The 23,759-nt window shown below is 68.8% G+C and overlaps 1 protein-coding gene across 1 annotated transcript; it reads left to right on the top strand.

Annotated features, from left to right (window-relative positions):
- Nucleotides 1-1,464: 1,464 nt before the first annotated feature.
- HDAC5 (histone deacetylase 5) lies at nt 1,465-23,717 on the top strand. The gene is given in 29 exon segments (XM_072885658.1): nt 1,465-1,550; nt 2,668-2,799; nt 5,439-5,513; nt 9,486-9,706; nt 10,881-11,019; nt 11,194-11,308; nt 11,402-11,444; nt 11,446-11,527; nt 11,625-11,756; nt 12,179-12,291; nt 13,622-13,753; nt 14,379-14,598; nt 14,733-14,953; nt 15,497-15,628; nt 15,631-15,759; nt 16,165-16,321; nt 17,295-17,428; nt 17,507-17,627; nt 17,741-17,790; nt 17,886-17,993; nt 18,781-18,836; nt 18,950-19,037; nt 19,138-19,257; nt 19,356-19,453; nt 19,550-19,668; nt 19,748-19,881; nt 20,112-20,196; nt 21,005-21,158; nt 22,040-23,717. Coding segments are annotated over 28 exon segments (3,240 nt in total). The 5' UTR covers nt 1,465-1,550; nt 2,668-2,777; the 3' UTR covers nt 22,080-23,717.
- The last annotated feature ends 42 nt before the right edge of the window (nt 23,718-23,759 follow it).

The following is a 23,759-nucleotide window of genomic DNA, read 5'->3' as shown; positions in this document are numbered from 1 at the left end:
ACACTCATACACGTGCCATCGCACGCCAGCCCATGGGGCGCACGCACACACGTTGTTGCACACCAACCCGTGGTGTGCACACACACGTGTGCGCTATTGCACATGAGCTCATCACACACTCACACGCGTGCAATTGCACACCAGCCCATAGCGCACACGCGCAGTTTTACACACGGGTCATTACACAGTAGCGCATGGTGCACGCTCACACGTGTGCTATTGCACACCAACCCACGGTGTGCACGCACATGCGCTCACACACGGTTGCCATTGCACACTAGCACATGGTGCATGTTCACGCTCACAGGTGTGCCGTTGCACACTAGGACGTGGTGGTGCACACTCACACTCACACGTGTGCCATTGCACACTAACACATGGTGCACGCTCACACATGCTCACACGTGTGCTGTTGCATACTAGCACATGGCGTACGCTCACACTCACAGGTGTGCCGTTGCACACTAACACATGGTGCACACACACACTCATACGTGTGTCGTTGCATGCTAGCACATGGTGCACGCTCACACATGCTCACACGTGTGCTGTTGCACACCAGCCTGTCACATACTCGCACACGGGTCACTGCAACAGCCCATGGTGCACACTCACACTCACACTCACTCACACGTGTGCTGTTGCATACTAGAACATAGCGCATGCTCACACTCATGCGTGTGCTATTGCACACCAACCCATGGTGTGCATGTACGTGCGCTCACACTCGTGTGCCACTGCACAGTAGCACATAGTGCACGCTCACACGCATACACGTGCCATTGCACACCAACCCACAGTGTACACACACGTGCGCTCACACGTGTGCCATTGCGCACTAGCACATGGTGCCCGCTCACACTTACACGTGTGCCATTGCACACTAGTACGGGGTCCACGCTCACACATGCTTACACGTGTGTTGTTGCAGGCTAGCACATGGTGGTGCACGCTTACACTCACACGTGTGCTGTTGCACACCAGCCTGTCAAATACTCGCACGTGGGTCATTGCAGCAGCCCACGGTGCACACTCACACACACTCACATATGTGCCGTTGCACACTAGCACATGCTGCACTCACACTCACATGTGTGCCATTGCACACCAACCCACAGCATACACACATGCGCTCACACGTGTGCCGTTGCATGCTAGCACATGGTGCGTGTTCACGCTTACGTGTGTGCTATTGAACACTAGCACATGGTGCACACTCGTGCATGCTCACACGTGTGCCGTTGCACACTAGCACATGGTGCACACTCACACGTGTGCCGTTGCACACTAGCACATGGTCCACGCTCACACACGCGTGTGCCATTGCACACACCCCCCCGCCCCCCCGGCCCCTTTAAGGCGCCCCCCCCGCCCCGCCGCGCCCCGCCCCCGGGGGAGGGGGAGGGGGCGAGGCTATTTTTAGCGCAGGGTTCCGTCACGTGACGGCGAGTGACGTCACCGAATGTTGTTGTCGGGGCGGGCGGGGCCCCGCTGCAAAGATGGAGGGGCGGCGGGGCGCGCGCGGGGCGGCGCGGCCGGGCACGGCGCAGGTACCGGGGGGCCGTGCAATGGGGGGGGGGCGTGCAATTGGGGGGGGGACCCCGGCAGTGCGGGGGAGGGAGGGAAGTGGGGGGGCACGGAGCGATGCGGGGCGGGGGAGCGGCGGCGGCGCGGTGCAGCGAGGGGGTGCAGTGCGGGGGGCCGGTGCAGCGGGGTTACGGTGTGCGGGGGGCCGTGCCCCGCGGGGGCTGCAGCGCGGGGAGCGGGCGGGGGTCCGTGCAGCGGGGCTTGCGCGGTGCAATGGCGGGGGCCCTGTGCAATGGCAAGGGGGTCGCAGGGCGGGGGGGTCGTGCGGTGGGGTTTGCGCCGTGAAGAGCCGGGGGGACAGGGACACCCGTGCAGCGCGGGGGCCCGTGCGCCAGCGCGGCGGCGGCTCCGCAGCGCGGGCCGTTTGCTGGCGGGGGCCGCTGCACCGCGCCGGGCTCGGGTCTGCCGGTAGCCCCCCCGTGGGGTCCGTCGCGCTGCTGGGGAGCCGAGCGTGGCCCCCACGCGTGACCTTTCCCGCCCCTCATCTCGGGGCGATGCCTTGGGGGGCTGCAGCAGCGGGGGCCTCGCGGCGGGGGGGGGGGCAGCCCTGAGTGTGCGTGTCCGTGTCCGTGTCCCGTGGGGCTGGGTGCGACCCCGCTGCAGGAGACCCGCGGGGGAACCCACCGGGGTCCCTATGGGGTGGCACCGTGGGGGGGTCCCGGGGGCTGCGCTTCGCCGCCGTCCTCCCCGGGCTCCCCGTTTGTGCCCCCCCCCCCCCCCCCCCCCGCATCTGCAGAGCCTTGTGTAACGCTGCCGGCCCCCCCAAGTTCCCTCTGCCCCCCCCCACCTTTGCGGGGTCCCCCTTTCCCGGGGGGCAGCAGACGGGAGCGGGGCCGCATCCTGCCCCCACCAGCAGATGCTCAGGGCCCGGGGGGGGGGGGCACGGTGCTGGATCCGGCCCCAGGATGCTCAGGGGATGGGGGGGACGCACGCCCGGGGTGCTGGATCCGGCCCTCGGCTCTGAGCAGCCCGGGGCCCCCCCTGTTTGGTGCTGGGGGGGGGGGGGGGGGGTGTTTCTAGCGGGGGGGCACCGGGCAGGGTGGAGGCCGGGGGTGCTGATGAGGGTGCTTGGTCCCGCAGGGCTCCCGGGTGGCGTGGGCACAGCCCCGGCGCCCCGGCCGGCGCTGACGGCCTCTCCGGACAGCCGCCTCTCCGCGTCCCCCCGGCACCCCTGTCACCCGCCGGCCGCCATGGACCCCCAGAGCGATGCAGGTGAGACTGGGGGACACCGGGGTGGGGGGGCTGCACCCAGCCCTGCACCGGGCATCGTCCCCATCCACCCTGCACGGGGTGGGAAGGGGGGGCGTCGGGTCCCCACCGTGGCCCTGGCACCCGTCGGGGCGCTCATCGGGGGACCGGCGTGCCGCCACGGCGTCCGACCCGGCACGGCGTATCGCCGCCGCGCGCCCGCTGCCGCCGTGCGGCTCATTAGCACCCGCGTGGGTGTCACCGTGCGAGACGGGTGCGTGCGGAGCGGTGACGGGCGCAGTGCCGGGTGCCCAGGGCTGCGCCGAGCCACCCCCTTTCCCGGTTATCCCGGACGCCCGGCATCCGCCCGCCACGGCGGGAAACTGAGGCAGGGGGTCAGATCGCCGCCGTCCTTCTGCCGCGACGCGGGTCACACGCCGTGGCTGCTTACGGGTGAAATCCGGCAGTGCCGCTCGGCGACAGGTCCCCACGGACCCTCGCGTGCCGGGACGTGGGGTCCCCTCGGAGACGTCGCGCCGTGGGGCACGGGGACAGCCTGGGTGACCGCAGGCCACCGCGAGGGCCGTGCCCGCGCTATATCGGCTGCCGCTGGCTCCTCGTCAAAGCCGCCCTGTAATTAGCCCGCTGGGAATTCCAGCGACATCTGGACGCGCGTGGTCCCCGACGCTCGGCTGGGGACGAGCGGCTCTGCCGACCCCCGCGGCTGCCTGCACCCGTCGGGGTGCTCAGGAGGGGAAACTGAGGCACGGGGTGGTGGCAGAGCCCCCCATCCCACTCGATGGAGCTGGGGACTCACTGTCGGTTTGGGACAGTGGGCGTGTGTCCCCTCTGTCCCCAAACCCCCCCCCCCCGGTGCCGCTCGCCCCCAGTGCTGCCGCTGCCCGTTAGCCACCCGTCGGTATTTTTGGAGCGGCCGCAGGGCTGGAGCGCCGCCCGGCCGTGCCTGGCACGGGGCTGGCACGCGGCGTGGTGGCACGGGGACACGGCCCAGGCCTCCTCTTCCTGTCCCCGCGGTGCTTTCCTCGGTGTCCCCTCCTGGCCGTGGCTCTGGATCCGGCTGGGGCTGAGCCTGGGGGGCTTTGGGGGCCCCTTGGGAGGTGCTTTCGTGGGGTGAAGCCCTTCGGTTGCTGTGATGAGTTGGGCAGGTCTCAGCCAGGGCTGCGTCCATCACAGGGACATGGCGGGGGGCACCCCTGAGCCTGGGGGGTCCCCAATTACCCTTTGGGTGCTCGGTGTCCCCCAGGGCTCTCCGCTTGCACCCCTTTCCCATGCTCACCCCAAAGCCGGGCTGCATTTGGGGGGGGGGGTTCCTGCAGGAGCCGAGCATCCCCCAGCATCGCACAGGTGGTGGTACCGTTCCCGGGGGTGCAGGTACCCCGCTCCCCTCCATGCCTCCTGGGGGTCCCCACTTCCCCCCACCCCCCAAGGGTCCCCCCTATCCCACAGATGTGCCACCACCTCTGCATGGGGCCCCCCATGCCGGGCCACCTCCCTGCCCTGCCAAGGGGCTGCCTGCACCCTGCCTGCACCGGGGTGCCGGGGGGGGGTCCGGCAGCCGCGAGGGCTCGTTCCCGTGGCCTCCTGCCCGCTGGCAGCACCAGAAATAGCTGGGCTGACGCCAAGCCCGAAAGCACGCCGGGGGGGCGGGGGGCTCCGGGGGGGGGGCAGCCCATAAATATCCCAGCTATTAAAAGTCTTGGCTTGGGATTAACGCGCTGGTAAATAAACGTGGCTGGTGCCGGCGGGGGGGGTTACGCACGGCTGGAGGGGCGGCAGCGGGGGGGGGGGGTCCCCATCCCTTTGGGGGGGGTCCCCATCCCTGGGGGGGGTAGTCACCAACTCAGCCCATCGTCACCCCGGGCCCAGCCCCGCTGAGCCGCTTCGGGTCACTGATCCGGCAGAAAAGGTGCTGAGTCGGTGTCTGCGCCCTGTGCCGGCCCGGGGGCTCCCACTGGGTTGGGGGGTGTCACGGGTGGGGTGGGGGCTGCTTGCCTTCGCTTTCCTGGAGTGGGGGCTAATCCCCCTCTGCGTAACCCGGATTTTATTCCCGGCAGCGCTGATGTGGATTAACGTCCCCGGCAATTAGGGGCTCAGCGCTGGGGGCGGGGGGGGGCGGGATGGGGCTGGGGGTGCCCTGAGGGGGGGTCGTGGTGTTCCCGGCCCTGCTGCGGGCCCCCCCACGCAGGGACAGCCCCTCTCCCCCGGTCCCCAGGGCAGTTTGGGGGTGCAGCCGGGTAGTCCCCATGTGTCCCCGGAGGGGGCTGTGTCACAGTGGGGGGGGGACACGGCGCACCCTGTCCCGCGGGAGCCGTCGTGGCTCCCCCCGGCACGCTGCCCTATTTATAGCCGGCTCCTCCCGTGCGCTGGCTATTTCCAGGCGCCGGAGAGAAGAGCCCGGCCGGGGAGGGGGGGGAACAACGCCGCCGCCGTGGGGGGGCCACCCAGCCCCGCGCTGCCCGGGATGGAGGGCCGAATCCGTTCCCCTCGCCCCTAACTCCGGGGATGCCGACGGCTCCCCCGTCCCCCCGCGCCGAGGGGGCGGCTGGGTTTGGGGGGCTGAGGCTGGGGGGACGGACATGCCCCAGGGACCCCCCCCGCCATGCTGCAGCCCGTTGACGCGAGGGGTGGCTGTTTCTCCGCAGAGGGGGGGTCCGGCCGCGAGCCCTCGCTGGAGCTCCTGTCCCGTGCCCAGCTCCACGCCGCCCTCCCCGCCCCAGGTGAGTGCTGGGGGGGTCCCGACCCCCTGACCCCCCTCCCAAACCCGGTGGCATCCCGCCCAGCACCGGTCCCGTCCCCAGGCGTCCCCCGCGTTGGGGACGTTGCAGCTGCCTGTCCTCCCCACCCTGGGGCTCTCCCTCGTCGCGGGGCTGGTGGGGGGGGGGGGGGGGGCACCCGGGATGTGCCCCCCAGCATCGTTCCCGTGCCGGTGACAACCGCAGCGCTCCGGGCTGGATCCTGCCCCGACAGCCTGGCACCCACAGGCCGTGCTTCCCCCCACCCTCCATGAGTTTCGGGGTGTCCTGTCCTGTACCTGGCGGGGGGGACGCCCTGGTCCCCAGCCCCACGGCGGCCGGTGCGGTGCCCAGGGTGGGGACACCCACCAGGGATTTTTAACGCCGGGTCCCTGAGCCGCTCGGCTCTGCCCGGCAGGATCCGTACCCACCGCGATCCCGGCTGTGCCGGTGCCTCACGGCATCTCCCCGCCGGGATGTGGGCTCCCTGGCTGCTCCTCGCCGGCTCTGGGGGGGGGGGGAGCACAGATTTGGGTGGTGGGTGCTGCAGGGTGGTGGGTGCTGCTGTGGTGGCACATGGGGACACGGGCAGGTGCGGAGAGGTGGCCGTGGTCTGGCGGGGGGCTGCAGTGGGGCACGGTGTGACGGCATGGGGGTGTGCACGCCCTCGTGCGGGTGTGCAAGGGGGGGAGAGCTGCTCTCGTTGCACGGGTGTGCACGGGTGTGCAAGGGGAGAGCCGCTGTCGTTGCACGGGTGTGCACGGGGAGAGCCGCTGTCGTTGCACGGGTGTACGTGGGTGTGCAAGGGGAGAGCTGCTGTCCTTGTATGGGTGTACGTGGGTGTGCAAGGGGAGAGCCACTGTCCTTGCACGGGTGTACGTGGGTGTGCAAGGGGAGAGCCGCTGTCCTTGCATGGGTGTACGTGGGTGTGCAAGGGGAGAGCCGCTGTCGTTGCACGGGTGTGCACGGGGAGAGCCGCTGTCGTTGCACGGGTGTGCACGGGTGTGCAAGGGGAGAGCCGCTGTCCTTGCACGGGTGTACGTGGGTGTGCAAGGGGAGAGCCGCTGTCCTTGCACGGGTGTACGTGGGTGTGCAAGGGGAGAGCCGCTGTCGTTGCACGGGTGTGCAAGGGGAGAGCCGCTCTCCTTGCACGGATGTGTGCGAAGGGACCAGCCCTCCTCGCACGGGTGTGCACGGGGCTGGCTCTCCTTGCACGGGTGACCCCAGTGATGGCAGTGCTGCCCGTCCTGGCCTGTCCCGCGGTGGGGACGGGTCAGGGTCGCTGGGGGGGGTCCCAGTCCCCCCCGGCCCCATCCCCCGCAGGACACCCCCCCACCGCACCCCCGGGGACGGTGCCCCCTCGCAGAGGGAGCCGGTGCACTGGCCTGGGGTCCTTTGCTCTGGGGGGGCTGTGGGCACCCAGGGGTTAAGCACCCCCCCCTCCCCCCCCCCCGTCCATCCCGGGGAAGGGGCCGGGTCCCGCGGGGGCTGGCACGGGGCCGCAGGGTGGTGGCCCCCCCCGGCAGGGTGGTGGCCCCGGCCCCTCGCCAGCCCAAAGCCACTTCTGAGCCCCTAAGTGCAGGTTTGGCCGGGGCTGGGCCAGCTCCTGCCCTGGCCCCTCCCGGGGCTATTTTTAGGGGGCCCCCCCACCCCGGTGCTGGGTGCTGCCACCCCCCCATTGCACCCCAACACCCACCGGGGGTGCCTTTGTGTGTGCCCCCCCAAAATGGGGGGCTGTCAGGTCTGGGGGGCTGCAGAGACACCCCCAAATCTGCCCCCCAGCTGTGGGGCAGCCCCAGGTGTCGTCGTCCCCCGCCGGCGGTGAATTGGGATGGGGAGGGGGCTGGGGGTACCCCTGCCCCATGGCCCCTCTTGCATGTCGAGGGGGGCTGGTGGCACTGGGGGCACTGGTACATACTGGGGGGCTGGTTAGCTTGTGGGGGTGCTGCCTGGCATGGGGGGCTGGTTCATACTGGGGTGGGCTGGTTGGTACTGGGGGATTGGGGCTGGCAGTGGGGTGGGGAGCTGGTTTTTGCGGGGGGGCTGGCCCTGGGGGCTGGTTGGTACTGGGGAGTGCAGCGTGGTACTGGGAAAGGGGGACTGGCAGGTTTTGGGGGCTGGCTGCCCCCGGGGGGCTGGCAGAGCGGGGGCGTTGGTGCCCGAGCTCGGCGGCTCGGTGACGGTGACGTCCGCGGGTCCGTCCCGGGCACACGTCAGTGCCCGACGTGCAGCCACGCGCGTGGGGGGGGGCCAGGGCGCATTAGCATGCAGCGCGTGCCCCCCCGCCCCCGCCTTCCTGTTTGCGTGGGGATGCGGTGTTCCCCCCCCTCGCCGCTGTACCCCTCTGTCGGGGGCCGGGGGGGGGGGGGCAGGGGCCCGGGCGCCTGGGTTCCCTCCCCGTGTCCCTCGCTGACGGCGGAGGTGGGCTCAGTGGTTGCCGGGGGGTTTATGCCCATCCCTGGGTTGGGGCTTTACGGGGGGGACGTGTTGGGGGTGGGGGCCTGATCCTGCCCCCCTCCCCCCCCCCAGCTGCTCTCTGGGGCAGTTGTTGCATGTTGCAGATGTGGGGGCTCAGCTTGCAGTGTCCCCCCGCTGTTTTTTGAGTAGGGGAGGGAAACTGAGGCACGGGACTGATTCAGGGCCCGTGGAGCTGGTGGGAGAGCCCCGTGGTGCTGATGGGAGGGGCTGAGCCCTGACCCCCTCCCCCCGGCAGCCCCCCAACTGCCCCCCAACTGCCCCCCATCGCTGGGAATGCCCAGGCTGCTCCCTGAGCGTGCCCCTGCTGCCCCCGTCCCTGGGACACCCCTAACTGTTCCCTAAGTGCTCCTCGTCCTTGGGGCACCCCAAACTACCCCTAAGCGTGCCCCAGCTGCCCCCATTGCCAGGACAGCCCCTCAGCTGCCCCCTAACTGCCCCCAATCCTGGGGCACCCCCCCCAACTGCCTCTGACTGCGCCCTGTCCCTGGAAAAGCCCCTCAATTCCCCCGTCCCTGGGACACCCCCAAATTACCCCTAAGTGTGTCCCAGCTGCCCCACATCACCAGGACAGACCCCAAACTGCCCCCCATCCCTGGGACACCCCCAGACAGCCCCCTCAGCGTTCCCAGCTGCTCCCCATCCCCGGGACACCCCCAAACTGCTCCCAGCTCCTTTTCCCATCCCTGGGACACCCCCAAACTGCTCCCAGCTCCCCCCATCCCTGGGACACCCCCAGATTTCCCCCTAAGCATAGCCTAGCTAACCCCATTCCTGGGACACCCCAAACCACCCCCAGCTGCCCCCCATTGCTGGGACACCCCGCCCCCCCCCCCCCCCCAAACTGCCCCTGAGTACATTCCATCCCTGGAGAAGCCCCTTGATTGCTCCATCCCTGGGACACCCCAAACTGCTCCTAGTAACCCCCCATCCCTGGGACACCCCCAGACAGCCCCTAAGCATGCCCAGCTGCTCTCCATTTCTGTGACACCCCCAAACTACCCCTAAACATGTCCCAGCTGCCCCCGTCTCTGGGACCCCCAAACTGCTCCCAGCACCCTCTGCATCCCTGGGACACCTCCAAACTGCTCCCAGCTCCTCCCTCCATCCCTGGGACACCCCCAAACTGCTCCCAGCTCCTCCCTCCATCCCTGGGACACCCCCAAACTGCTCCCAGCTCCTCCCTCCATCCCTGGGACAGCCCCAAACTGCTCCCAGCTCCTCCCTTCCATCCCTGGGACACCCCCAAACTGCTCCCAGCTCCTCCTTCCATCCCTGGGACACCCCAAACTGCTCCCAGCTCCTCCTTCCATCCCTGGGACACCCCCAAACTGCTCCCAGCCCCCCCTGCATCCCTGGGACACCCCCAAACTGCTCCCAGCTCCTCCTTCCATCCCTGGGACACCCCCAAACTGCTCCCAGCACCCTCTGCCATCCCTGGGACACCCCCAGACCCCCCCCAAGCCTGCCTGGCACCCACAGGGGCGGAGGGGCCGGCGGAGGCGCACGGGGTGCCCGAGGCGTGCGGGGAGCGCCGGGGGCCAGGGCTGGACGCGGCGGCGCGGGAGCGGCAGCTGCAGCGGGAGCTGCTGGCCCTCAAGCAGCAGCAGCAGCTCCAGAAGCAGCTGCTCTTCGCCGAGTTCCAGAAGCAGCACGAGCACCTCACCCGCCAGCACGAGGTCCAGCTCCAGAAGCACCTCAAGGTGGGCTGGGGGCGATGGAGCCGTTGGGGGGCATCACCCACCTGGGGTGATGGAGCTACTGGGGGGAGATATGGGATGATGGAGATGTGGGGCATCACCTACCAGGGGTGATGGAGCTACTGGGGGGAGATTTGGGATGATGGAGATGTGGGGCATCGCTTGTCTGGGGTGATGGAGATGTGGGGCATCACCTACCTGGGGTGATGGAGCTACTGGGGGGAGATTTGGGATGATGGAGCCATGGGGCATCGCTTGTCTGGGGTGGTGGAGCCATTGGGAGGGGTACTGGGGGTGATGGAGCCATGGGGCAGTGCTTGTCTTGGGGTGATGGAGCCATGGGGTATCACCTGTCTGGGGTGATGGAGCCACAAGGGGGAGACTGGGGGAAATGGAGCCATGGGGCATTGCCTTTCTTGAGGTGATGGAGCTGTGGGGAGGGACTGGGGGTGATGGAGCCATGGGGCATGACCTGTCTGGGGTGGTGGAGCCATTGGGTGGAGATTGGGGGTGATGGAGCTGTGAGGTGTCACTTGTCTGGGGTGATGGAGCTATTGGGGATGTATTGGGGGTGATGGAGCCGGGGGGGACATCACCTATCTGGGGTGATGGAGCTGGAGGGCATCATTTATCCACAGTGACGGAGCCATTGGGTGGAGGTTGGGGGTGATGGAGCCATCAGGGAGAGATGGGGGGTGATGGAGCCGTTGGGTGGAGGTTGGGGGTGATGGAGCCATTGGGTGGAGATGGGGGGTGATGGAGCCGAGCCGTTGGGTGGAGGTTGGGGGTGGCGGAGCCATTGGGTGGAGATGGGGGGTGATGGAGCCGTTGGGTGGGGATTGGGGTGATGGAGCCATGGGGCATTGCCTGTTTGGGTGATGGAGCCATTGGGGACAGACTGGGGGCGTTGGAGCTGGAGGGCGTCACCTCTCCACAGCGATGGCACCGTGGGGAGGGACTGGGGGTGACGGAGCCGTGGGGCATCACCCGTCTGGGGGGAGGGAGCCATTGGGGGCGACGGAGCCGTGGGGCATCACGTGGGTGTCGTACCCTGGGGTGACGGAGCCACGTGGGGGGGATCGGGGCAGGGTGGCGCGTACCCCCCAGGGCCTGATCCGTGGAGGGGGGTGGGAGATGGGGGGTGTCCGTCCCCGAGCCCGCCCGCGCGGTCCCGCAGCAGCAGCAGGAAGCGCTGGCCGCCCGCCGGCAGCAGGAGCTGGAGCAGCAGCGGCAGCGGGAGCGGCAGGAGGCCCTGGAGCAGCAGCAGCGCCTGGAGCAGCTCCATGCCCTGCGCACCAAGGACAAGAGCCGCGAGAGTGAGCCGGGGGGGTCCCGGGGCTCCCGGGGGGGCCGTATGGGACCGGGGAGCGGAGGTGGGGGCTGGGAGGTGGATGTGGGTGCAGGAGGCTCCCGGGGGGGGCTGTGGGGCGGGCGGGGGGGTACGTGCTGTGTCCTGTCCCCCCCCCCATCCCAGCTGTGTCCCCCCCCAGGCGCCATCGCCAGCACGGAGGTGAAGCTGAAGCTGCAGGAGTTCCTGCTCAGCAAGACGAAGGAGCCGGGCACCGGCCCCCCCAACCATTCCCTCCCCCAGCACCCCAAATGTTGGTAGGTCACCCCGAACCCGCATAACCCCCCAAACCGGGGTGGGGGGACCCAGGTGTCCTAGCGGGGTCTCTGCCGCCTTCGCCCCCCCCCCAGGGCTCACCACACCTCGTTGGACCAGAGTTCCCCCCCAGACCGGCAGCCCGGGGACACCCCCATCCTACAAACTCCCCCTCCTCGGCACCTACGACGGCCGGGATGATTTCCCGCTCCGCAAAACCGGTGGGTGCCGGACCGCCGGCGGGCGGGTCCCGGGATGGGGGGGAGATGCCGGGAGCCGCGCCGGGGCTAACTCCGCTTCCCGGGTGCCCCCCCGCAGCCTCTGAACCCAACCTGAAAGTGCGCTCGCGGTTAAAACAGAAGGTAGCGGAGAGGAGGAGCAGTCCCCTGCTGCGGAGGAAGGACGGCACCGTCATCAGCACCTTCAAGAAGCGAGCCATCGAGATCACGGGTGAGCCGGGGGCGCGTGGGCTGGGCCGCCCTGCCTGCCTCAGTTTCCCCAAGTCGCCGGGCGTTTCCCGTGCAGCGATGGGGGCCTCCAGCTGGAACCCCGCGTCCCCTCCCTGGCTAGCAGGGCGCTCGCGTGCTTGTGCGACATGTGCGCGCGCACGTGCTTGCACGCGCGCTCGTGCGACGTGCGCGCAGGCACGCGCTTTTGCAACGCGCGCGCACACGCGTGCTTGTGCACGCACGTGCTTGTGCAACACGCATGCGTGCACGTGCTTGTGCATTTGCACACCTTTGCGTGCGCGCGCACGCTCGGGTGCGGGCTACCCTGTCCCTCCCGCGGCCACGCACCCTGGCAGGGGAAACTGAGGCAGGGATGGGGGTGGCGGCGGCGGCGGCCCCCCGTGACGTCCGCCGGCCCCGCAGTGTCCTCGGTGTGCAGCAGCGCCCCGGGCTCCGGGCCCAGCTCCCCCAACAGCTCCCACAGCGCCATCGCCGAGAACGGCTTCACCGGCTCCGTCCCCAACATCCACGCCGAGGTAGGAGCTGCCGAGGGGAGACACACACGTGTGCGGGGCGTGTGCCGGGAGCATGCTCAGGGTGCACACGTGTGCTCAGGTGCGTGCAGTGAGCGTGGTCGGGGAGCACACGTGCTCAGGTGCGTGCAGTGAGCGTGGTCAGGGTGCACACGTATGCTCAGGTGCGTGCCGTGAGCGTGGTCGGGGTGCACACGTGTGCTCAGGTGCGTGCCGTGAGCGTGCTCGGGGTGCACACGTGTGCTCAGGTGCATGCCATGAGCGTGCTCGGGGTGCACACGTGTGCTCAGGTGTGTGCTGTGAGCGTGCTCGGGGTGCACACGTGTGCTCAGGTGCGTGCAGTGTGTTCAGGGTCCACACGTGTGCTCAGGTGCACGCTGTGAGCGTGCTCGGGGTCCACACGTGTGCTCAGGTGCATGCAGTGTGTTCAGGGTCCACACGTGTGCTCAGGTGCGTGCAGTGTGTTCAGGGTGCACACGTGTGCTCAGGTGCGTGCTGTGAGCGTGCTCGGGGTGCACACGTGTGCTCAGGTGCGTGCTGTGAGCGTGCTCGGGGTGCACATGTGTGCTCAGGTGCGTGCTGTGAGCGTGCTCAGGGAGCACACGTGTGCTCAGGTGCGTGCTGTGAGCGTGCTCAGGGAGCACACGTGTGCTCAGGTGCGTGCAGTGTGTTCAGGGTCCACATGTGTGCTCAGGTGCACGCTGTGAGTGTGCTCAGGGAGCATACGTGTGCTCAGGTGCATGCAGTGTGTTCGGGGTCCACACGTGTGCTCAGGTGCGTGCAGTGTGTTCAGGGAGCACACGTGTGCTCAGGTGCGTGCTGTGAGCGTGCTCGGGGTGCACACGTGTGCTCAGGTGTGTGCTGTGAGTGTGCTCGGGGTGCACACGTGTGCTCAGGTGCGTGCTGTGAGCGTGCTCAGGGAGCACACGTGTGCTCAGGTGCGTGCTGTGAGCGTGCTCAGGGAGCACACGTGTGCTCAGGTGCGTGCAGTGTGTTCAGGGTCCACATGTGTGCTCAGGTGCACGCTGTGAGTGTGCTCAGGGAGCACACGTGTGCTCAGGTGCATGCAGTGTGTTCGGGGTCCACACGTGTGCTCAGGTGCGTGCAGTGTGTTCAGGGTGCACACGTGTGCTCAGGTGCGTGCAGTGTGTTCAGGGAGCACACGTGTGCTCAGGTGCGTGCTGTGAGCGTGCTCGGGGTGCACACGTGTGCTCAGGCACGTGCAGCCAGCGTGTTGCTCCCAGAACTGCACGTCGTGCATGTCCGTGGCGTGGCTCGGCACATGCACGTGCATGCTCACGGCGTGTCCGTGCCGTGTCCCCCCGCCCCGCAGCAGCTCCTGCCCCAGCACCGAGCCCTCACCCTGGACGGCGCCAGCCAGCTCAGCCTCTACACGTCCCCGTCCCTGCCCAACATCTCCCTGGGGCTGCAGGCCACCGTCACCGTCACCAACTCCCACCTCAACGTGAGTGGGGCCGGCACGGGGGCTTGGCGTGGGGACCCTGCGCCCCGCGGGGGTGGCACGGAGATCTGGAACCCCGTAGGGGCCGTGTGGGGACCCCACGGGGGATGGCGTGGGGACCTGGAACCTCACAGGGGCCGTGTGGGGACCCCGCGCCCCGTGGGGTGGCACGGGGACCTGGAATCTCATAGAGGCGGTGTGGGGACCCCACGGGGGATGGTACAAGGACCTGATGTCCCGTAGGGGTGGCCTGGGGTCCTGGCAGCTCGCAGGCTTGGCGTAGGGACCCAGTGCCCCACAGGGGACCCTGTGCCCGTGGGGTGACTGCTGGGCAGGAGGGGGGTTCCAAGCCAGGAACCCTGGCGTCCGGGCCCCCTGTATCCCCCAGGGCTGGGTTGGTGCCTCAGTTTCCCCACGGGAGAGAAGCTGAGGGTGACAGGGCGAGGACTGGCAGTGTCCCGGTGTCCCCAGCTTGGGGTGCTCCCAGGCTGGGAGGTGCAGGGTTGGGGTGGGCACGTCACCCAGCACCTCAAGGGGCGACAACGGGTGGGAGCGTCCCTCTGCCCCTGCGCGCGGGTGCGGTGGGCTCAGGGGCGGGGGGCCACGGCGCCGTTCTCCGTCCCTTCAGGCGTCCCCCAAGCTGTCACCGCAGGCGGAGGCCGAGCGCCCGACGGTGGCCACCCTGCGCCCCGGGGCCGCCCTCACCGGCAAGTTCCTGAGCACCTCCTCCATCCCGGGCTGCCTGCTGGGGGTGGCCCTGGAGGGGGACCCCCCCGCCGGCCCCGCGTCCCTGCTGCAGCACGTCCTGCTGCTGGAGCAAGCGCGCCAGCAGAGCACCCTCATCGCCGGTGAGTCCCCTGCTCTGCCTCAGTTTCCCCTGCTTGTAAATCCCCTCCCCGCCCCCCCAGATGGTTTTTTGGGGGGGGGGGGGGGGGGGCAGGGGGTGCTGGGGTGCCCTGCTGATGGCGGCCGGCTCCCGCAGTGCCGCTGCACGGGCAGTCGCCGCTGGTGACGGGGGAGCGCGCGGGGAGCGTGCGGACGGTGAGCAAGCTGCCGCGGCACCGGCCCCTGAGCCGCACGCAGTCGTCCCCGCTGCCCCAGAGCCCCCAGGCCCTGCCCCACGGCGCCCTGCCCCACGGCGCTCTGCCCCACGGTGCCCTCCAGCACCACTTCCTCGACAAGCAGCAGGTCCAGCTGGGCAAGGTGGGGCAGGGGCCGCCGTGGGGCTGGGAGAGGGGCGGGTGTAGGGCACTGGGTGGGTGTGGGGCTGGTGTGGGGCGGCCATGGGGCATGGGATGGGTGTGGGGTGGGCGTGGGGCATAGGGTGGGCATGGGGTGGATATTGGGTAGCTGTGGGGTATGGGTTGGGCATGGGGTGCATATGGGGTGGACGCGGGACACAGAGCGGGCATGCGGTAGATATGGGGTAGCTGTGGGGTACAGGGTGGCGTGGGGTGGATACAGGGTGGGGATGGAGCAAGGGGTGTATGTGGGGTGGCTATGGGGTGGCTACGGGGCATAGGACGGGCACGGGGTGGCCGTGGGATGGTGTGGGGTGCGTGTGGGGTGGCCGTGGGGTGGGTATTGGGTAGCTGTGGGGCATGGGGTGGGTGCGGGGGGTCTGTAGGGCGTGGGGGGCACAGGGCAGAGGCCGGCACAGGGTGGCTGTGGGGCTGGCACGGGCAGGGCAGCTGGGGGTCAGTTTGGCCCCCGCACCCACCGCCCGCTCCCCGGCTGCTCCGCAAGGGGGGGGAGCTGGCGCGGCAGCCCCCCACCCACCCCGAGGAGACGGAGGAGGAGCTGACGGAGCAGCAGTCGCCCCCCCCGGGTGATGGGGTCCCCCCCAGCCCCCCCCTCGCCCTCGCCTCCCCGGACGCCGGGGACCCCCGGAGCGGCTGCAGGACCCCGAGGGCTGTGGGGTGCCCCACGAGGAGCTGGGTGACAGCGGGGACGAGGCTGAGGCCCCCGGGGTCCCCGACGTCACCGAGCTGGGGGTCACGTACAAGCAGGTGAGACCTCGGGGAGCCCACGGGTCAGTGGGGGGGGGGGATATCACCAGCTCCCTAAATGCCCCCCAAACTCTTGCACGAGCATCCCTTGCCCAAGCGCCTGGTCCCCGGCTCTCTGGCCAGCCGTGCCCCCCCCTCCCCGGCTACCTGGGGGCCTGGCCCCCCGTACGCTGCCGCAGCGATGACTCGGAGGGGCCGGTGACTCATCCCCCCCTCCGGCCTCCCAGCTCCGCCACCCCCGCGCCGCAGCCCCCCGGCCCCCGCCATGACTCATCCCCCCCCCCCCCACCCCACACCTCGGACGTGGCCACCCCCTCCTCGGCTGGGATGGGGACGCGGCCGTGCCTCGTGCCGGGCGATGGCCGGGGGGGGCCCGGGCTGACGGGGGGGCCGGGGCCCCCCCAGGTGTTCCCCGGGGGGCCGCTGCAGCTGTACCCCGCTCCCTCCCTGGGCATCCTGGCGCTGCCCCACCCGGCCCTCGCCCGCACCCAGTCGTCCCCTGCCACCGCCGGCGTCAAGCCCCCCGCGCCCGACGGGCCCCCCAAGCACCTCTTCACCACAGGTACGTGGGGGGGACGGGGGGGTGTCCTGGGGAGGGGGGGCTGCCGTGCCTTGGGGTGCCCCATCCCTTGGTGGGGCCAGGGGTGCCCTTGTCCCACGGGGTGCCCTGTCGCGCGCTGTGCCCAGGGGTGCCCCTGCTCCCCAGGGTGCCCCATCCCTCGGTGTCCCCCTGTCCCACGGGGTCCCCCATCCCTCGGGGTGCCCGGGGGTCTCCTTGTCCCATGGCATCCCCCTGTCCCACGGGGTCCCCCATCCCTCAGGGTGCCCGGGGTCCCCCTATCCCAGGGGTCCCCTTGTCCCATGGCATCCCCCTGTCCCACGGGGTCCCCCATCCCTCGGGGTGCCCGGGGGTCCCCCTATCCCAGGGGGTCCCCTTGTCCCATGGCATCCCCCTGTCCCACGGGGTCCCCCATCCCTCGGGGTGCCCGAGGGTCCCCCTATCCCAGGGGGTCCCCTTGTCCCATGGCATCCCCCTATCCCACGGGGTCCCCCATCCCTCGGGGTGCCCGGGGGTCCCCCTATCCCAGGGGGTCCCCTTGTCCCATGGCATCCCCTGTCCCATGGGGTCCCCCATCCCTCGGGGTGCCCGGGGGTCCCCCTATCCCAGGGGGTCCCCTTGTCCCATGGCATCCCCCTATCCCACGGGGTCCCCCATCCCTCAGGGTGCCCGGGGGTCCCCCTATCCCAGGGGGTCCCCTTGTCCCATGGCATCCCCCTGTCCCACGGGGTCCCCCATCCCTCGGGGTGCCCGAGGGTCCCCCTATCCCAGGGGGTCCCCTTGTCCCATGGCATCCCCCTATCCCACAGGGTCCCCCATCCCTCGGGGTGCCCAGGGGTCCCCTTGTCCCATGGCATCCCCCTATCCCACGGGGTCCCCAACCTCTCGGGGTACCTGGGGGTCCCCCTGTCCCTGGGGGTGCGGGGGGTGGGGGTCCCGGGGGGCCGGTCCCAGGCGTGCCGCTGTGGCTGCCCAGGCGTGGTGTACGACACGTTCATGCTGAAGCACCAGTGCACCTGCGGCAACACCAACATCCACCCCGAGCACGCCGGCCGCATCCAGAGCATCTGGTCCCGTCTGCAGGAGACCGGCCTCCTCGGCAAGTGCGAGGTGAGGCACCCCCCCTCCCGGGGGTCCCCTCCTCGTCTTGGGGTGGGGGGGGCCTCACCCCTGTGTCCCCCTCCCCAGCGCATCCGGGGCAGGAAGGCGACGCTGGAGGAGATCCAGACGGTGCACTCGGAGCATCACACGCTGCTCTACGGTACCAGCCCCCTCAACCGCCAGAAGCTCGACAGCAAGAAGCTGCTGGGTAGGTGCCGGATGGGGGTTGGGGGGCACCCGGATGCCTGGGTCCCCTTTTGGAGTTGGAGGGACGCTGTCCCCGCCGCCCCCCCCCCATCCCAGCACTCTCTGCCCCACCAGGTCCCATCAGCCAGAAGATGTACGCGGTGCTGCCGTGCGGGGGCATCGGGGTGAGTACGTGGTGGCGGGGGGACCCCCGGGCTGGCCTGGCCCCGCTGACGCGTCCCCATGTCCCATCCTGTGTGTGTCCCCCCCCCCGCCGCAGGTGGACAGTGACACGGTGTGGAACGAGATGCACTCGTCCAGCGCCGTGCGCATGGCGGTGGGCTGCCTGGTGGAGCTCGCCTTCAAGGTGGCCGCCGGGGAGATCAAGGTGAGCGGGGAGGGCTGGCACGCCGGCGCGGGTCCTCACGCGCGGCCCCCGGGCCGCCTGCACGCTCGGGGTGCGCGTGCTTGGGGTGTGCACGCTTACATGTACGTGCACCGCCCACGTGCGTGCTCACCTGGGGGCGCGATGGCCCCTCTGCAAGCTCGTGTGCGTGCGTGCTGCTTTCTTGCACGCTTACCTGGGGGTGCGATGATCCTCAGGCATGCTCGCGCGTGCGTGCGCTGTCCTCGTGCGTGCTTACCCGGATGTATGACGGGCCCCGTGCAAGCTTGCACGTGTGCGCGCCGCTCTCGTGCGCGCTTACCTGGGGGTGCGATGGCCCTCAAGCACGCTTGCACGTGCGCACTGATGCCGTGCACGCTTCCCTGGGTGTGCAGGGCGGCCCTTGTGCACGCTTGCAGGTGTGCAGCGTCCTCGTGCGTGCTTACCTGGGGGTGCGATGGCCTCCGTGCAAGCTTGTGCGTGTGTGCACCGCTCTTGTGCATGCTTACCTGTGCGCGCGTGGTGGCCCTCAAGCAAACTCGCATGTGTGCGCTTGCGTGCACGCTCACCTGGGTGTGCACGCCAGCCCTCGTGCACGCTTGTGTGCGTGCCCTGTCCTCGTGCGTGCGTGCTTGCTTAGGTGTACGTGATGGCACGTGGGCACGCTCGCATGCGCGCGCGCCCTGCTTGTGCGGGTGTGCGTGGCAGCCCTTGTGCACACTCGTGCGTGTGCCGCCGCCCTCGTGGATGCGTGGGCACGCGCCACGCGTGTCCCTCTCTGTCCCCGCAGAACGGCTTCGCCGTCATCCGCCCCCCGGGACACCACGCGGAGGAGTCCACGGCCATGTGAGTGCGGGGCCGTGGGGAGGGGCCGTGCTGGGGGGTCCCTGCCTGGGGCGGGGAGGGGGGGCAGGGGTGCCCGGGGCCACCGCGGTGCTCACCCTGCCCCCTCTCCCCAGGGGCTTCTGCTTCTTCAACTCGGTGGCCATCTCGGCCAAACTGCTCCAGCAGAAGCTCAGCGTGGGCAGGATCCTCATTGTGGACTGGGTAAGGCCCCCCGGGGAGGGGGACAGGGACCCCCCCCAGGTGATGGGGACCCCGTGGCATGGGGGGGGGGGGGTCCCTGATGCCACCGGTGCCCCGGCAGGACATCCACCACGGGAACGGGACCCAGCAAGCCTTCTACAGCGACCCCGACGTCCTCTACATCTCCCTCCACCGCTACGACGATGGCAACTTCTTCCCGGGCAGCGGGGCGCCCGAGGAGGTATGGGGGGGCTGCAGAGGTGGGAGGTCACCCCGTGTCCCGTCCGTGTCCCCCCCACCCTCGCTGCGGCGTTGGGGGTCACCCACGGCTGTGCCCAGGTCGGCAGCGGGATGGGAGTGGGCTACAACATCAACATCGCCTGGACCGGCGGCGTCGACCCCCCCATCGGGGACGTGGAGTATCTCACCGCCTTCAGGTGGGGGTCCTGGGGGGGTCCCCATCCCCTTGGGGGGGGTCCCTATGTCCTGGCGGGGGGGGTCCCCGTGCCTGGCCCTGACCCTGTGCCCCCCAGGACCGTGGTGATGCCCATCGCCAACGAGTTCGCCCCGGACGTGGTGCTGGTCTCGGCCGGCTTCGACGCTGTCGAGGGTCACCTCTCCCCTCTCGGTGGCTACTCCGTCACTGCCAAATGTGAGTGGGGTCCGGGGGTGTCCCCAGGGTGGGGACCCCGGCCGAGCCGCTTGTCATCCGCCCCCCCGGTGTCCCCCAGGTTTCGGCCACTTGACGAAGCAGCTGATGACGCTGGCGGGTGGCCGGGTGGTGCTGGCACTGGAGGGGGGACACGACCTGACGGCCATCTGCGACGCCTCGGAGGCCTGCGTCTCCGCTCTGCTCGGCCTGGAGGTACGGGGGTCACCCGTGGGGACCCCCCCACCTGTGGGGACTCCCCCTGCCACCCCCCAAACCCCCCAGGGTGCGTGGTGTGTCAGGGTGCACGCCCTGTGCCGTGCCTCAGTTTCCCCTGGGTTGATGAGAGGGGCTCTGGTCCCGTCCCTGCTCTTGGAGGGGGTGGGGGGGGGGTTTGGGGGGTGCTGGTGGGAGATCTGGGGGTCTTGATGCTTTCCCCACCCCAGCTGGAGCCCCTGGATCCGTCCCTCCTGCAGCAGAAGCCAAACGTGAATGCGGTGGCCACCCTGGAGAAGGTCATCGAGATCCAGAGTGAGACCCCGCGGCCGGGGGGGGATGACACAGGACGCGGACCCTGCCGGGGTCCCCGGGGGGTCCCTGGGCCTGTCCCTGCCACCAGGGGGACATGGGAGGGTCCCCGGGGCTGATTCTGTCATGGCGGGGCACAGAGGGGTCCCCAGGGCTGTCCTTGCCATCGGGGGATCCCAGCGGGTCTGACCCTGCCATGGGGGGCCCTGGGGACTGTCCCTGCCTTGGGGGGACCTGGAGGGGTCTCTGGAGATGTCCCCGTCTTTGGGATCCCGGGGGGGGGGGTCCCCGGGGCTGTCCCTGCCTTGGCCGAGACCCAGAGGGGTCTCCAGGGCTGTCCCTGCCACGGGGGTCCCGGGAGGTCCCTGGGCTGTCTTCGCCGTGGGGGTCCCCAGGGCTCTTTCCCCCGCGGGGGTGTCCCCAGAGCTGTCCCAGCCGTGGGCGACACAGAGGGTCCCTTGGACTGTCCCCACCGTGGCGGTCCCGTGGGTCCCGCTGGGTTGTCCCTACCGTGGGGGTCCTGGGGGGCTCCCTGGGTTGTCCCCGCCGTGGGTGTCCCATGGGTCCCCCCCAGCGCTGTCCCTGCTGTGGGGGTCCCCAGGGCTGTCCCCTCTGTGGGGGGCCCAGCGGAGGTCCCCAGGGCTGTCTCAGCTGCGGGTGACGCAGGGGGGGTCCCTTGGGTCCCCATGGGTTGTCCCCGCCATGGGAGTCCTATGGGTGCCCGTGGGTTGTCCCCGCCGTGGGGGTCCCGAGGGTCCCCCCGGGGCCGTCCCTGCGCGGGGGCCGTCCCCAGCCCTGCCCGTGCCCGCAGGCAAGCACTGGAGCTCGGTGAAGCGCTTTGCGGCGGCCGTGGGCTGCTCCTTGCTGGAGGCGCAGAAGGGGGAGATGGAGGAGGCCGAGACGGTGACGGCCATGGCCCTGCTCTCGGTGGGCGCCGAGGGGGGGAGCGCCGACCCCCAGCCCAGGTACGGCACCCGGCATGTCCCCGGCTGTGCACGGAGCCACGCGTGTCCTCGGGGTGATGCATGTCCCCGGGCATGTGCACAGAGACACGCGTGTCCTTGGGGGGGATGTGTGTCCCTCAGGGTTGTGCATGGAGCCATGTGTGTCCTCAGGGTGATGCATGTTCCTGGGCATGTGCACGGAGACACGCGTGTCCTCGGGGGATGTGTGTCCCTCAGGGTTGTGCACGGAGCCACACGTGTCCTTGGGGTGATGCGTGTCCCTTGGGGTGTGCATGGAGCCACGCATGTGTGTCCTCGGGGTGATGCATGTTCCCGGGCGTGTGCACAGAGCCACGCGTGTCCCTTGGGGTGTGCATGGAGTCACGCGTGTCCTTGGGGTGATGCGTGTCCCCGGGCGTGTGCACGGAGCCACACGTGTCCTTGGGGTGATGCGTGTCCCTTGGGGTGTGCATGGAGCCACGCGTGTCCTCGGGGTGATGCGTGTCCCTGGGCGTGCGCACGGAGTCACGCGTGTCCTCGGGGGGGGCTGTGCATCCCGTGGGGCTGTGCATGGAGCTGTACATGTCCTTGGGAGCACGCGTGTCTCAGGGCTGTGCACGGAGCCGTGCGTGTCCTCGGGGGGATGCGTGTCCCTTGGGGTGTGCACGGAGCCACACGTGTCCTCGGGGGGGACACGCGTCCCCCCAAATTGCCACGTCCAACCCATGGACGACGGGGAACCGGGGCAGTGACGGGGCTTGGGGGGGGGGGGGGCTGGAGGCAGCCGTGCCCGGTGCCAAGCCCCTGGCATCGCTGCCTCAGTTTCCCCGGCCGGGGCCGGGTGCGCGCGGTCCCCGCCGCAGGATCCGGCCCCGCTCAGGCCCCGCTCTGCCCCTGGCCAGGCCGGCGGAGGAGCCGATGGAGGCCGAGCCCGCGCTGTGACGCGCCGTCCCCCCGGCCCCTCGCCGCACGGCCGAGAGATTTTTTTTTTCTGTTTCCGAAAAAGAAAGAAACACCGAGAAGAGAAGAAAAACACACAAAAAAATCACATTTAAAAAAAAAACCCACATTAAAAAAAAAAAAAAAGACAAAAGACAAAAAAAAAAACCCCGAAATGGAAGAAACCGGGAGGAAAAACAGAAAAAAGAGGAAAATATTTTCTTTTTCTATTAAAAAGAGAAGAAAAACACAAAAAAATACCACCCCCCGTCCTGTTGGACCCCAGCTCCATGCGGTGTTTGCGGTCGTGTCTCTTGTGAAGCATCAGTTCCACCAGCACCCCCGCTCCTCCCGCCCTGTCCGTCCATCCGTCCGTCCATCCCTCCGTCCGTCCATTGGGTTTTCCCGTCGCTGCCCGGGTCCCAGGTCCCCGCCGCAGCTCCTCTCTCTTTTTTTTTTTTTTTTTTAGGGGGTTTTCCTTGTTTTCTCCCCGTTTTTTTTTCCCAGTCGTTCCCTCCCCGGTTCTGGCGTCCGTCCCCCCCTGGGGGGAGGCGATGGGAAATATTTGTGCCTTTAATTCAGTCAGTTGTTTTTTTTAATGCCTTAATTTCCCTGTGATTTTTTGGGTTTTCTCAATTTTCTTTTTTTTTTTTTTTTTCTTTTCCCCCCTTGGCGTCCCCATTTCGGAGGGGGACACGAGACGCAGGGGACGAGCCCCGTCCCCGTCCCTTTGTCACCCTGCGTCGATGGGTGACGGATCCTGGCGCCTTCGTCGGGATAAAACTTTGTCCGTTCCTGAAAGAGAGGAGAAAAAAAGGAAAAAAGACAAAAAAAAGAGGAAAAAACACTTTACTTTTCCTGTTACTTCACCAGCCGGAGGGGACTTGGAGCGATTTTAGCTTTAAAAGAGAGAAAAAAAAAAAAAAAAAACCACAAACAAAAAAAAAACCACAAAAAAAACCTAAACCACACAAAACAAAGGTATATAATTTTATTACAGATGTATTATTTAATAGTATTTTTTTAATGGGTGGCACTGGCCACGGTCCCGGGGCGGAGGGGGAGGACGGGGACGGCGCTTCGTGTTTTAAGTTATTCTGGGGGGTTTTGGGGTGGCTCCGGGGGGGTCCCCAAATTGGGGCGGTGGTGGCGGAGATGGGGATGAGGGTGTGTCCCCTGTCACCTCCCCCAGCCCTGGGGGGGGGGGGAACCCCCAGCTGGGGGCGGTGGGTGGGGAGGAGGAAGGGGGTGTCACCGAGTCCCCCAACGCTGAGGACAACCCCTTGGCCCCACGGGGGGCTCTGTTGGGTGGCGGTGGCAGCCCAGGACCCCCCCCATCCTTCTCCTTTCATGGTGGGGGGGTCACAGCCCCCAGCCCAGGAGGGAGAAAACCCCTCGCCTAGAAACCAGCCGCCTCCCGAGGGGTGCCGGCCCCCCCGACAGCGAGGCCATCTTGCTTTGGGCTGGTGTGTGTGTGTCCCCCCCCGCCGTGTGTGTGTCCCCCCACCCCCAGCCCTGCCTCGGTTTCTTTTCTGTCCGTCCGACGCCCGCTCGCGCGCTCTCGATATGGTTTTCAGTTGAGTATTTTGTAAGATGTTACCGATGTTCGTCCTTGTATAAATAAAACTGTTTCTGGCAATAGCCGGCAGCGCCCTGCTGCGTTTGGGGGGGGGGGCGCAGGGA

This window comes from Ciconia boyciana, chromosome 22 (genome assembly GCF_034638445.1).
Source record: "Ciconia boyciana chromosome 22, ASM3463844v1, whole genome shotgun sequence".
Taxonomy (NCBI): domain Eukaryota; kingdom Metazoa; phylum Chordata; class Aves; order Ciconiiformes; family Ciconiidae; genus Ciconia; species Ciconia boyciana.
This window is presented reverse-complemented; position numbering and strand designations above follow the sequence as displayed.